The sequence below is a fragment of the Mugil cephalus genome, chromosome 12, assembly GCF_022458985.1.
Source record: "Mugil cephalus isolate CIBA_MC_2020 chromosome 12, CIBA_Mcephalus_1.1, whole genome shotgun sequence".
In the NCBI taxonomy this organism is placed as follows: Eukaryota; Metazoa; Chordata; class Actinopteri; order Mugiliformes; family Mugilidae; genus Mugil; species Mugil cephalus.
In genome coordinates, this window is record NC_061781.1 from 26,602,196 (window position 1) to 26,615,442 (window position 13,247).

At 41.4% G+C, this 13,247-nt stretch overlaps 1 protein-coding gene across 1 annotated transcript; it reads left to right on the forward strand.

The window, feature by feature from the left end:
• The first annotated feature begins 923 nt into the window (after positions 1-923).
• LOC125017229 (NLR family CARD domain-containing protein 3-like) lies at positions 924-12,650 on the forward strand. The gene is made up of 10 exons (XM_047600109.1): positions 924-1,199; positions 2,788-2,925; positions 3,275-3,394; positions 3,669-3,904; positions 4,530-6,312; positions 7,298-7,471; positions 8,520-8,577; positions 10,595-10,641; positions 10,901-11,074; positions 12,001-12,650. The coding sequence occupies exons 1-10, from the start codon at positions 1,129-1,131 to the stop codon at positions 12,008-12,010; spliced, it is 2,811 nt and encodes a 936-aa protein (XP_047456065.1). The 5' UTR covers positions 924-1,128; the 3' UTR covers positions 12,011-12,650.
• The last annotated feature ends 597 nt before the right edge of the window (positions 12,651-13,247 follow it).

Sequence of the window (13,247 nt, forward strand, 5' to 3'; positions counted from 1 at the left end):
AATCATGGGCAGGTTGGTGAATAGTTCATCTAGGTAGGAGTGGACACCTGGAGGAGGACATGCAGACTGGGACAGATGTAGTTTATGGAGCTCCACAGGTCTGATACACAGACTCCAGACCATGAAGACTGGGCTGGTTGATGAGGCCACGGCAGCAGATGTAGCTTAGAACTCCACAGGTCAGATATTCAGCCTCCAGACCAGAGACCCTCACAAGAAGATGGAGGGAGAGAGGGAGACACAGTGGTTAGTAATAGAAAATAAAGGTTTAAGGTTTATGGTTTATATTAAGACACACATATTCACCATTAATTAGCTGCTTACTAACATATGACCTAAATATGCATGGCTTAGTAAGGGGCTTGTAAGGTGGTGGTACGACAAGAACAGTTATTCACCCCTAATACTGGGGTAATATGATCTCTCTTGCTAAACATTTGTTCTCACTCTTTTATTTAAACACAGGAAAATCCTTCTTCATTCAGCGAAGAAGAAATAAAACATTTGAACAATCACTGCTAATCCAGCTTTAAATTTAGTTTCATGTTAAACAGATTCTAACTTGTAATGTTGTGACATCTCTGGAACATTTTTGGAAGTGAATACAAATTATTAAAATTGTTCTTTTCTATGGTGCATCAACAGACTAATTATCATTTTCATCCAGGTTCAGAAGAGTCTTTAAGGATTCTAGAAATACTTTCTTTACAGCTGCAAGTGTTGTTAAATGATTGTGTTAAGTGTGTGAATATGAAGATGAAGTGACACATCTTTATTAAAAACCCTTTACTTCAAGCTGAGAGTGGTGCTCATGAACACGACATGTAGTGAGTCTGATCCTCACATATAAACTCATCTGATTTCCTGTGAATGGAGAGGGGAGGAGCTCACCTGAACAGGTGAACAAACACTGAGAACAGGAGAGTAGGAAGTGAACTCTGAAATGAGCTCAGGGTTTATTCTGAGTAAACAGAAGAAGGTTGAATGATGAGACAGGGTGAGTGTTGACACAACGTTATTATCATTTGAGTCAGTTTTCTCTTTATCGACTGTGGAGGGAAGAAGATTCACAATCAACTTCTGATCATAAATAAGTTGGAAGGACGGAGCAGAGTGTCCAGGATCCAGATGTCTGTCTATGAAGAGTCCAGACTTCATCCTCCAGACTTCAGTGATGAATCTAAACCTTCAGACACAAAGTAAGAGAACTGCTACAAACGGCTGGAACAGTGTTTAGTGTTGAGGACCTGCAGCTTCCTGTTTCTACTGACACATCAGGTTAATGATACTGAGATCATCTGTTTAATGTGAAATCATCTTAAAGAACATTTGGACTTTTTATTTCTGACATGTTCTTAGTTGTCTTCTCTTTCTGTTACTGACACAGCTGATACCAGATGCAACATTCTGACTTCTTCTTCTAAAAGGAAAAGAACAAAAGTAGAGACTCATGCCAAATGAATCATTGACAGAGTGTTTGTAGAGACTCTGTCTGTTTTTCCTTATTGCCTGTGTTCACATGTTTCTGAACTTCAACCTTTGGTTGGAGTGTCTCCTGCAATCAGTAACAGTGAACTGTACAGCGGATACAGGGTGGGTGATGAATGTGGCTTTGGTCAGACTCTCTAACAGCAACAAGAATATATAGATATAATGTTTTTTTTTGTTGTTTTTTTGTTTTTTTGTTGTCTACTGATGTGCTGAAGAAAGAAGTGATTACTGCTAAAAAGTCTTATCTTGCGTTTAAAAAGGTTTATTACAAGCAAAAACAATGTCAAAAAACGCAGCCGAATCTGAGAGAGCTTCTGGCCAATCGTCAAATCCTCTCTCTCGTTCAGCTCCCACAGTCACCTTATATATGAAGGTCATCCTTTAAACGTTATACACACTTCACAAAAACCCCAATACAGGAAAAGGGACAGAAGAGAAAAACAAGAAGTCTGGACTCTCCAGAAAACCACACAGCTGCTTCACTCCTGAATCCTACCTATACTTTTTGATACTGATATGGTATTAATTAAAAGTATTATGGAATATATAGTGCAACCACATACATACATCTGTAACTGCAAAGAGTATTTACAGATTAAAAAAAGGCATTGATCACTGTATACATGATGTATTGTGTCGAGGTATGGTGTATGGTGCATGTAAAACTAATCTTGTTTTTAAATTATAAAACAGTGCGATAGGAATCAAATATTCATCAATTTTTTCAGAACCAACGAATGTACTCTTTCTCAATTCAAACACCCTTAAAACATAGGATTTATTTGAATTCAAGATGAAAGTACACAATTATTAACTTTGTCAAAGTAATCAGCAGTTCTTTGAAGTTAGAGAAAGTCCGTATGAACTGAGGTGATCAGGTAAGAACTGATATTAAACAACGGTGTGTTTGTGTTCAAGGTGTTAATCGTGGAATAGTTAGGACAATGAAATGAAAATGTGTAGTTCAATTCCTCATTCAAAAATATGTTTAAAACCAAATTATTACAAAAATTTTGAAATAAGCTTAATGTTTGCTGTCCTAGAGGCCTATGATTTAACGAAGAGCTGCTTTGTTAAGGATGATAATCAAATGAAATGAACTGAAGTGAATTAAATTGACCTTTTTATCTTTGTCTTTTAGTAGTAAAATACAGATTTATTCACAGTTCAGACAAAAGAAAGATTACAACAAATGTAGCCAGGAAACAAAATAGTATATATAAAATACTCTTCTGTGTTTCACTTCCATTGTTTCTAGGAGAATGTAGCTCACTGAGTGTTACTGGTTTACCTCAGAATGACTGAAGTCCAGAAGATGGAGGAAGAGGAGGATGGAGCAGAGTCTACAGTATCCGGATGTCTGTCTATGAAGAGTGATATGTCCAAAGATGAACCTATAAAATTCGGGGAAGAACCTGGATCCTCAGACACAAAGTAAGAGAAGCTACTTACTCATTTATAACTCATTTTAAATCACTTCTGTCAGTTCCAGTATATTTTCTGTCCCTGAGGGTTGATTCATTTTAACTACAATATATTTTTTGATATATTTGAATAAATTTCATGGCTCAAATAGAAATATTGAGTCCTGTCTTCCTCCCAGCTTCTCTGACAGCTGTCACTCTCCTAGAAAAGCTGGAATCTAATCTCAGAGACTGTTACAAACATGAAACCATCTCATTATCTACAGTAGCTGGAGTGTGTGTGTTCACTGCTACTTAAATGATTTTTATCTCAGAGTTTATCAGTGATTGATGAGAATAAAATATGTTTGATTTTGCAGAGGTCAGTACCACAGACAGAGACCAGAGTCTACAGTATCCGGATGTCTGTCTATGAAGAGTGATATGTCCAAAGAAGAACCTATAAAATTCAGTGAAGAACCTGGACCCTCAGACACAAAGTAAGAGATTGTTTCTACTGTAAACTGACCTGATGGAAGATGATGATTTTAGGATGAAATATTCTGCTGAGAGATTTATGGTCATGATGCAGATGTAAGATCCTAGTCTGGGTTTAGAACCAGGAAGTATTGATGGTATTTCTGTAGGAAAACCTGAGAACCTCCATTTCAGAATGTCCACTCATCAGTGTTCAGATATATTTGTCCTAATGTTGAAGTCTGTGAAGATTTTCAATCTGCAAATGATTTTAGTGATGAAGAAATGTGTTGACAGAGAGAGGAAGAGGAGTCCTGTTTCTGTGGAGGATCAGCTGTCCTGCTGTGCTTTGTGTCAGGACGTCCTGAAGGATCCAGTCTCTACCAGCTGTGGACACTGGTTCTGCAGACAGTGCATCACCTCATACTGGGACCAGTCTGCTTCATCAGGACACTCCTCCTGCCCCCTGTGTGGACAAAGATCCAGAATAAGACCTGGACTGCAGACAGCCAGTCAGAGCAGCACTGGACAAAGTAAGACTGGACATCTGTCTGCTGATGGACTCTTTTCTGGAAACCTGTTGATTTCATCCAGACTCATTGTTGTGTTCTACAGCATGGGGATTTAAGATCATTATAAAGATCATTCTAAATGAACCCCCAGTGAAATGTCACTGCTTTGTTTCTGCTCCAGAGTAATAACAGCAGGACAGAGAGGAGTGAATGCTGTGTATTACAGACAGTCAGACTGACTAACAGTCAGACAGCAACCTGAGACACAACAAGAGACACAGACTCTGAACAACAGCCCACATTAGCTTTCCTGCTAACGTCTCCTTCTTCTCTAAACTACACACATCTTATCCTGCAAATCCACCTGTTGAACAAGAACCAAACAAACATCCATTGATCATAACTGTTCGGCTAACATCAGCTTGTAGCAGTAAATAGTGAAGCAGCATTTTGAACAGCTTGAAAACTTTAAATATATTGCTATATTTCATGAGTTTAGATTCTTCTAATTTATTCTCTTTTGTTTTTTTTCTGCTTTTCACGTTTCAGGTTTATTTCATTCTTCACTGATTGAAATGAACCTCAGATGGACAGAGCAAAGATGAGTGTTTTCTTTCTGTCTCACATTTGTTCTTCTTTGCATCAGATGTTTGTCTCCAGGAGGTTTTAGATGAACATAAGATCAGTCTGAGGAGGAGATGTGAACATGTGACTGAAGGAACTGATGTAAGAGGAAGAGGAACCCTCCTCAACAGGATCTACACTGAGCTCTACATCACGGAGGGATGGAATGAAGAGGTTAATACCCAACATGAGGTGAAGCAGCTTGAGACAGCTTCCAAGATGAAGGCCCTCCATGACACTCCAATCAGGTGCCATGACATCTTTAAAGCCTTACCTGACCAACAGAGACACATCAGACTGGTTATGACCTACGGCGTCGCTGGTGTTGGAAAAACCTTCTCAGTGCAGAAGTTCACTCTGGACTGGGCAGAGAGTGTGGAAAACCAAGATGTCAGTGTGGTGATTGTGCTTTCGTTCAGGGAGCTGAACTTGATCACAGATGAGCAGTACAGTCTTCTCAGGCTGCTCCATGTTTTCCATCCAACATTACAGAAGGTCACAGCAGAGCAGCTGGCTGTCTGGAAACTTTTGTTCATCTTTGACGGCCTGGATGAAAGCAGACTTTCATTGGACTTCAACAACAATGAGGTTGTGTCTGGTGTCACACAGAAGGTATCAGTCAACGTGCTGCTGACAAACCTCATCAAGGGGAACCTGCTTCCCTCGGCTCTGGTCTGGATCACTTCCAGACCTGCAGCAGCCAATCAGATCCCTCCTACATGTGTTAACAGGGTAACAGAAGTACGAGGCTTCACTGACGACCAGAAGGAGGAGTACTTCAGGAGAAGGTTCAGTGATGAAGAGCTGTCCAGCAGAATCATCTCCCACATCGAGACCTCCAGGAGCCTCCACATCCTGTGTGGAGTCCCAGTCTTCTGCTGGATCACTGCTACAGTTCTGGAGCACATGTTGACTACAGAGCAGAGAGGAGAGCTGCCCAAGACCCTGACTGACATGTACTCACACTTTGTGATGGTTCAGACAAAGAGGAAGAAGAACAAGTACCATGAGGGACATGAGACGAGTCCACAGGAGCTGATGGAGGCTGACAGCGAAGTTCTTCTGAAACTGGGCAGGCTGGCGTTTGAACATCTGGATGAAGGAAACATCATGTTCTACCAAGAAGACCTGGAGTGCTGTGGTCTGGATGTGACAGAGGCCTCAGTGTACTCAGGAGTTTGTACAGAGATCTTCAAAAGAGAGAGTGTCATCTTCCAGAAATCAGTCTACTGCTTTGTTCATCTGAGCGTTCAGGAGTTTCTGGCTGCAGTCTACATGTTCCACTGTTACACCAAGAAGAAGACAGAGGACTTCCTGGGGAAAGACCACCAGGTCTCTGCTAAGTCTCTGGATGACTTCCTGTATGGAGCCATGGAGAAATCCCTGCTCAGTAAAAATGGTCACCTGGACCTGTTTGTTCGCTTCCTTCATGGCCTCTCTCTGGAGTCCAACCAGAGACTCTTAGGAGGTCTGCTGGGTCAGACAGAGAACAGTCCAGAAATCATCCAGAGAACCATCAACAACCTGAAGGAGATGAACACCGATGAAATCTCTCCTGACAGAAGCATCAACATCTTCCACTGTCTGATGGAGATGAACGACCTCTCAGTTCATCAGGAGATCCAAGAGTTCCTGAAGTCAAAGAAAAGATCAAAGAAACTCTCTGGGATCCAGTGCTCAGCTCTGGCCTACATGCTGCAGATGTCAGAGGAGGTTCTGGATGAGTTGGACCTTTATCAGTACAACACATCAGAGGAGGGACGACGGAGACTGATCCCAGCTGTGAGGAACTGCAGAAAGGCTCAGTGAGTTCTGATGTGACCATTAACAGAATCAGTCAGTGGAGATCAGTAGTTTAGTTCTGTCAGTGTGTCTGTTTGTTCCTGAAGAAGAGTCAAACTAAGATCTATATTTCTAACAAGACAATTATTGAAAGCATAAAAGATAATAAAACTTTGGCTTTTTTCAGTCTATCGGTGGGGAGAAGCTTCAGCCTATATAAAAAAAATTCTGTCCAAGGTCATGTTGTGACTTAAGCAAAATAAATCTTACATACAAAACCTAGACTATTGTGTATATTTAAATAATTAAAATACATTTTCTTTTAGATCCCTTCAGGCTGTAAGCTCATCACCCAAAACAATCCAACCATGCAATATTAACATCCAGTTGTAATGCATCACCTCTTAAAGAGAAATTTCATGTTCACTCAAGCATCAGTCAGATATCCTGGGTTCAGTTAACAAACTGTGTCTGGATAAAATATGCATTCCTGCTTGTCAAGTGTTTAGTTTCATTTCTGCAGCATTTGGCAGCATCATCAGATTTTCCCCGCGTATGTATGTGAACAGTCGTAGCAGACAGTAGCAGGTAGCAAAGAGAGATCATCTCTCCAACTGGAACTGTTCACTGAGTTCAACTCATTCTAAATGTTCTGGAGTCAAACTGAAGAAATGTTTTCATCAACCAGACGTCTTCATTCTGACTGTGTGGATCAAATCACACTGACAGACTGTGGACAGCATGAAGCCTAAATGAAAGTCCATTTACCTCCTTCATCTACAAGATGAAACCAGAACAGAGGTTGTCATTAAAAGTCTGCAGCTATGAGAGAGACTGAAGAGAGTCATTGTGTCATGTCAAACACAATAAGATGAGATGAGCTGAACCACAGATGTTCATCAGATGTTCATCAGATGATAACCTCACTATGTTTCAGACTCATTCAGTCTGGATCTAGATGGAAATGATCTGATTTTATAACAGATTTTATATGTTTTCTAATCACAGATTAACTGGATGTGGACTCTCAGAGACTCACTGTGAAGTTGTGGCCTCAGCTCTGAAGTCCAACCCTTCCTATCTGACAGAGCTGAACCTGAATTTTAATAACCTGGAAGATTCAGGAATGAAGCATCTGTCTGCTGGACTGGAGAGTCCAAACTGTAGACTGGAGACTCTGAGGTCAGTTCACTGACTGGATCTGTTGGAGGTTTTATTTATTTATTCAGTTCAAATCATTGACTGATGTGTCAAATGTTCTTTCATTGATAAATGTTCAGTATTTCCATGACACAAATCTGAAGAAGTTTCTTCTTTTTCTCAAATGTTGTGTTTTTCCAAATGTCTGAACAATAGTTTTTCCTTGAGGCTCCAAATAGAAGTGAAAGACTTGAGCAGGGTTCATTTAAAGGGGACAGAAGTGGAGTCCTGACGGGGAGATGATGTGAGCCTCCACAGGTTCATGTTGTGCTCCATCAGTCAGTGAAGATGAAGTCAGGACTGATGAGGCTGTAGAGTGTGTGAGGATGTGAATGAGGCTGTTGAAGATCTGATGAGAGCAGATAAAAACAGGCTGCAGACAGTCTGAGAGAGAGACAGGTCAGAGAAAGAAGAGAAAGACATGAATGGAAAACTGGATGAAGATGAAGTTAGGAGATGTGATGATGTTGATGGGATCAGAAGCTGACATGGCTGCTACAGAGACAAGCCACACAGCTGCTGTGGTGAGGTGTGTGTTAAAGCAGAGTCCTAAACAGCAGCCTAACACAGGCCCAAACATCCCAACAAAGCAGGATTCAGGCTCAGTGTGAGGATTTCAAACATAAGCTGGAGAAGAGACAGGACTCTGTTGGAATGACTGCAGTCAAAAGGTTGAGCTCATTTCCAGAGTCGAGGGTCTCTGACTACAAAGGTTCAGTCTCCTCTGGTTTTTAGCCTCCACCCAGGAATTAGTAACACAGCTCTACTGGAGGAGGGTTCACATGTCAGAGACACAATCAGGGACCAACATCACACCAGACTGAAAGTCATCATGGAAACTTTAACATCTGCTCTAAAATACACAGAGAGGCAGTGAATGGATGCTACAGCTGGTGTCACATGTTACTGGGTTTAGTCAGTAAGTGATGATGTCTGTAGAAGACATGATGGAGATCCACAATAACACAAGGACAGAGTCACTCAAACATGTTGGAGGAGATTTAATCTACATCTTTTATTCTTTATTTAGATTGAAGAGCTGCAGTTTGTCAGAGATCAGCTGTGATTCTCTGGGACTAGCTCTGAAGTCCAACCCCTCCCATCTGAAACATTTGGACCTGAGTGAGAACAACCTGATGGATTCAGGAGTGAAGCAGCTGTGTGGTTTTCTGGAGAGTCCAGACTGTAGACTGGAGACTCTGAGGTCAGTTCACTGTCTGTTACTGTTGTAGATCTGATATGTTTAATCAACTGAACCCCAAAGTCGTTTGGTCCAGAAAGCTCTTTCAACCGGTGGGGCTGCATCTCAGCCTCTGTGTCGGCACCAATGGTCATCAATGACACAGAGGCTCACTCGCGACCTGCAGTGAACTGGTTCACTTGACGAACAAATCACTAACTGATCCGTTCACGTACTGATGTTTCACTTGGCAAGCGAATCAGTAATTATATCAATTACAAGAAAATGCCATAAAAATTAAAAAATATGGAACCTGTATTGGAAATATAAGAGGACGACATAAACTTAAATAGGCTATATATATTTATATGCTATAAAAAATAAAATAAATAGCCTAAAAATATAAAAAATAACTTTCTAAACAAAAAATAAACAAACACGACAAACGTCAAACACCCACATGCACCATCCCACTGCGCTATCTGCCGGCTAACTGCGTCATTTGCCAAAGTTTCATGAAGAGTCACGAGTCAGAGAGTGCATGCGCGGGCCACGCACTCGCAGCTGAGCTCAATTCAACTGAACTGAGAAAAGAACGAATCAGGTCATAAAGTGATTTGATACAGTTCATTCACTGAAAAGATCCGTTCTTTCCAACGAATTATTTGTGAACGACAACACTAAACAACACTAAAGAGGATCACACCGTCCACAAAAACAAATGACGAGATCCTCTGATCCCCAAATTCAATGCCCTCCACCATACCCGCTATCACTGTCCTGATTTTAATGGACAGAATTTGAAGGTGCAAAGGGCGGCCCTGGTGGAGTCCAACCCTTGGAGCAAGTCTGACTTACAGCCTGCTACAAGGATCAAACTTGCACTCCTTTGAATGGCCACATACACACGTGGACTGATTGAGCAAACTCCCATTTCCCCTCCAGCACCCTAGCAAGGGTGAAGAGCTGGTCCACAGTTTGACGCTCAGGATGAAAACTGCATTGTTCCTCCTCAATCTGAGGTTCAGCTATCAATTGAATTGTCTTTTCCAGCACCCTGGTGTAGACTTTCCTGGGGAGGCTGAGGAGTGGCAAAGTGGAACATAGTCCATTCAGACTCAGAATGTCCCCCACCACTCCTGGGATACGGTTGAAGCTCTGTCGGAGGTGGAAATTAAAGACCATCTTGACAACTCACCACCAGGTGGTGATTAGTTTGACAGCTCTGATCATCTCTTCACCTGAGTGTAGAGGAACATACGGTTGCGGGTCTGATGATACGATTATACAGTTGATCCTCGACGTACAGCCGAGTCCGTCATGGTGCCCATGTGAACATTAAAGTGCCCCAGCAGGACAATGGAGTCCCCAGTCCAGTGTCCATCCTATGGCCTCCATAAAGGGTGGGTACTCTGAACTGCTGTTCATTAGCGCAAACAACTGTCAGGACCCATTCCCCGATATTATTATAGACTGCCTTCTTGGCCAGTCCTTGCTTGTAAAGGAGAGAATTGGATCAAATCATGTGTTCAGATACAGGTGTTTGAGGTGTGTTTAGTGTCTGAGCTTCCTGCTGTTTCATCATCATTTACTCACATTTGATTTGGAGTCAAACCTGCTGTGATCCATGTATCAGTCCATTCTCTCTGAACCACAGCTGCTGGAAGGAGCTCACACACCTCACACTGTCACATATTACTGTCTGTAGAAGACATGATGGAGATCCACAATAACACAAGGACAAAGTCACTCAGACATGGAGAGGAGATTTAATCTACATCTTTTATTCTTTATTCAGATTGATTAGCTGCAGGTTGTCAGAGATCAGCTGTGATTCCCTGGGACCAGCTCTGAAGTCCAACCCCTCCCATCTGAAACATCTGGACCTGAGTAGAAACAGTCTGAAGGATTCAGGAGTGAAGCAGCTGTGTGGTTTTCTGGAGAGTCCAGACTGTAGACTGGAGTATCTGAGGTCAGTTCACTGTCTGTTACTGTTGTAGATCTGATATGTTTAATCACCAACTGAATCTGATTCATCTTCATCCAGAACTTTTCCGATAAATCTGAAAATGTCCTTTAGTTCAAGACCAGTGTTTGTAGCAGAAACTGTAGAAAATGTTAAAGTTAATGAAGCTTAAAGGCTGTTAGGACACAGTAATGTTGAGCTAAAACCTGAACACATCTGATTTAATTATTCAGGATTTAATCTACATCTTTTGTTCTTTATTCAGATTGATTTGCTGCAGTTTGTCAGAGATCAGCTGTGATTCTCTGGTCTCAGCTCTGAAGTCCAACCCCTCCCATCTGAAACATCTTGACCTGAGGTACAACATCATGAGGGATTCAGGAGTGAAGCAGCTGCTTGATCTTGTGAAGAGTCCAGACTATAAACTGGAGACTCTGGAGTGAGTAGAGTGTTTCTAGTATATGGTCCTCTCGTTTTTCTCTTTGTGTCTCTTTTCTGTTTTTGGGTTTGTGAGATGTGTACAGAGTTTAAAGATTAAAAGGTAATTTACTAGTTGTCAGCTCGTAAAACTACTAGACGTAAGGAGACAGGGTTGAGAACCATATATAAGTAGACTGTAGGAGCCGAACGAAAGAGGGGATTCAACAATTGGCCAAAAGCCCTCTCAGATTCGGCAAGAGTTTTTTGATCTTACTGTTCTTTCTTTTAAAAACCCTTTTTGAATGCAAGAGAAGACTTGTCAGCGGTGATCACTTCTTCAGCGCATAAATACACAACAGGTTCCAGTCAGTCCATGCTGCTTTCATCAGTATCGTCCTAAACACAGTTAGTATCAAAGATCCAGTGTTTCCTGTAAACCTGCAGCTTCTCAGTGAAGCTGTGAGAGGAGAATGGAGACAGGCTTCAGGATTGGACAGAAAGACAGAGAGAGAGACAACAGTCAGCCAATCAGATGAGCCAGAAGCTTGTTGTGATCATGTGTTTGAGTTGATGTGAAGACGACTGTTGTTGTTGTGTTGATGTGTCAAGGAAATAAAGCTGGATTACAGCTGACAGCCTTCCAAGATGTATAGAGACAGTGGTGGTCATTCATCACATCTGATCAACAACTGATCACAGCTCTGAGATCAGTCTGACTGAAGCCTGCACATCACAGAAGCAGCATTACATTTAGTAACCATGTGCTCTTTCTACAGAGCAGAACCTCTGCTGAGATCCACTCATCACATTTGTATATATTTGCTCCAGTGCTGCTCTGAACAGGACTGAAGTCCCTGCTGCTCTTTCTACTGGATGAGCTGCATCACTGACTGACAGCTGATGAATGACAGCTCATTTATCTCCTCTCTTCTTTCTTCTCTACAGATTGTGGTGATGATCTTTGTGAAGAGGACGGTGTGTGAGCTGAGAGAGGATGAGCTGTGTCCTGATGATCCAGAGGTTGAAGCAGCAGCAGCTTGTGTGTAGAGAGACTCCGACTCAGATAAATGCTGCAGAATAAACCACATGTTCAACAGAAACATGAACTAAAACACACACATTCTACTCACAGTGATGCAGCCAGTGTTCGGTTTCAGTCACTCAGCATATAGATGTGACTCTGTTTATGGACTCCACTGAGTCAACATTGGAATCTAAAACCTTTTGACTTTTCTCTGATATTTCCTGACACTGTTGGAGCTTCTGTTCAGTTCCAGTGGATGTGTGTATATGCTGGATGCTTGAATATAATCAAGAGAACATTTGAAGTAAGTCATCATGGATCTCATCCCTTTTTTAAATGTGGAGCTGATGTGTTCTTGTACATTTATATATAATTGGTCTATTCATTGTGATAAAACTATATTTGGATATAGTTCAGATGAACCTGGGTGGTAGCTTCTTTTCCTGATCATTGGTTCTCTAAAGACACATTAATGACCATGAAGCTGAAAACATTTCTCAGAATCTGTTGTACAGGTAATATTTAATATTTATATTCATATTTTAAATAGATTGTTTTGAATGGCTCTTTACTTCTTCAGTTAGTTTCTCTTAATAACAAATACAGCACAAAGATAAATGAATCCACTTATTAGAGGTTTTCATAACGTTTGATTAGTCTGTTATTTAGGATGATTTATTATTATTTATCCTGATGATTTCAAGTTGTGGAATCCTAGTTTTCATTTGTGTTGTTTATTTATTTTTGTTTTTCGTGAGAAAAACACTTTTGCCGAGTACGAGTATTATACGAGTAACACGAGTCGATATCTGTGCTCGGATTGGATGAAAAGCCTCATTGGTTATATGACTGTGTCTGCGTTCTGTGATAGGTGCCGCGCCCCTCCCCTACACACATACACATGTGTTGCTGTGTCCCGCTCTGCTCATTTTGACACACAACAGCTATCTGTCTTTCTGGTTTGCGGTCTTTTCCGTTAACGTTTAGAGTTTATTCAGCTTCAGGTTTGTTTTAACTCCGCTTTGTACTTACTTATCAACCAGTGGAGCTCTAGCAAACGTGAGTTCATTCGGACGTGGTGCAGACTAACCCCGAAATTCCACCGGGTCCGTCCGCGTGGCACTGCGCAAGCGTCGCGTATTTGGTCTGTCCTCCACTCGGCGTCATC

Excerpts from the sequence above, each read along its gene's own strand:
- LOC125017229 (XM_047600109.1), top strand. The coding sequence starts at position 1,129 with ATGTCTGTCTATGAAGAGTCCAGACTTCATCCTCCAGACTTCAGTGAT. Across the intron at positions 3,395-3,668 it reads CCTGGACCCTCAGACACAAA|AGAGAGGAAGAGGAGTCCTG; the intron begins GTAAGAGATTGT and ends ATGTGTTGACAG. Across the intron at positions 7,472-8,519 it reads TGTAGACTGGAGACTCTGAG|ATTGAAGAGCTGCAGTTTGT; the intron begins GTCAGTTCACTG and ends TTCTTTATTTAG.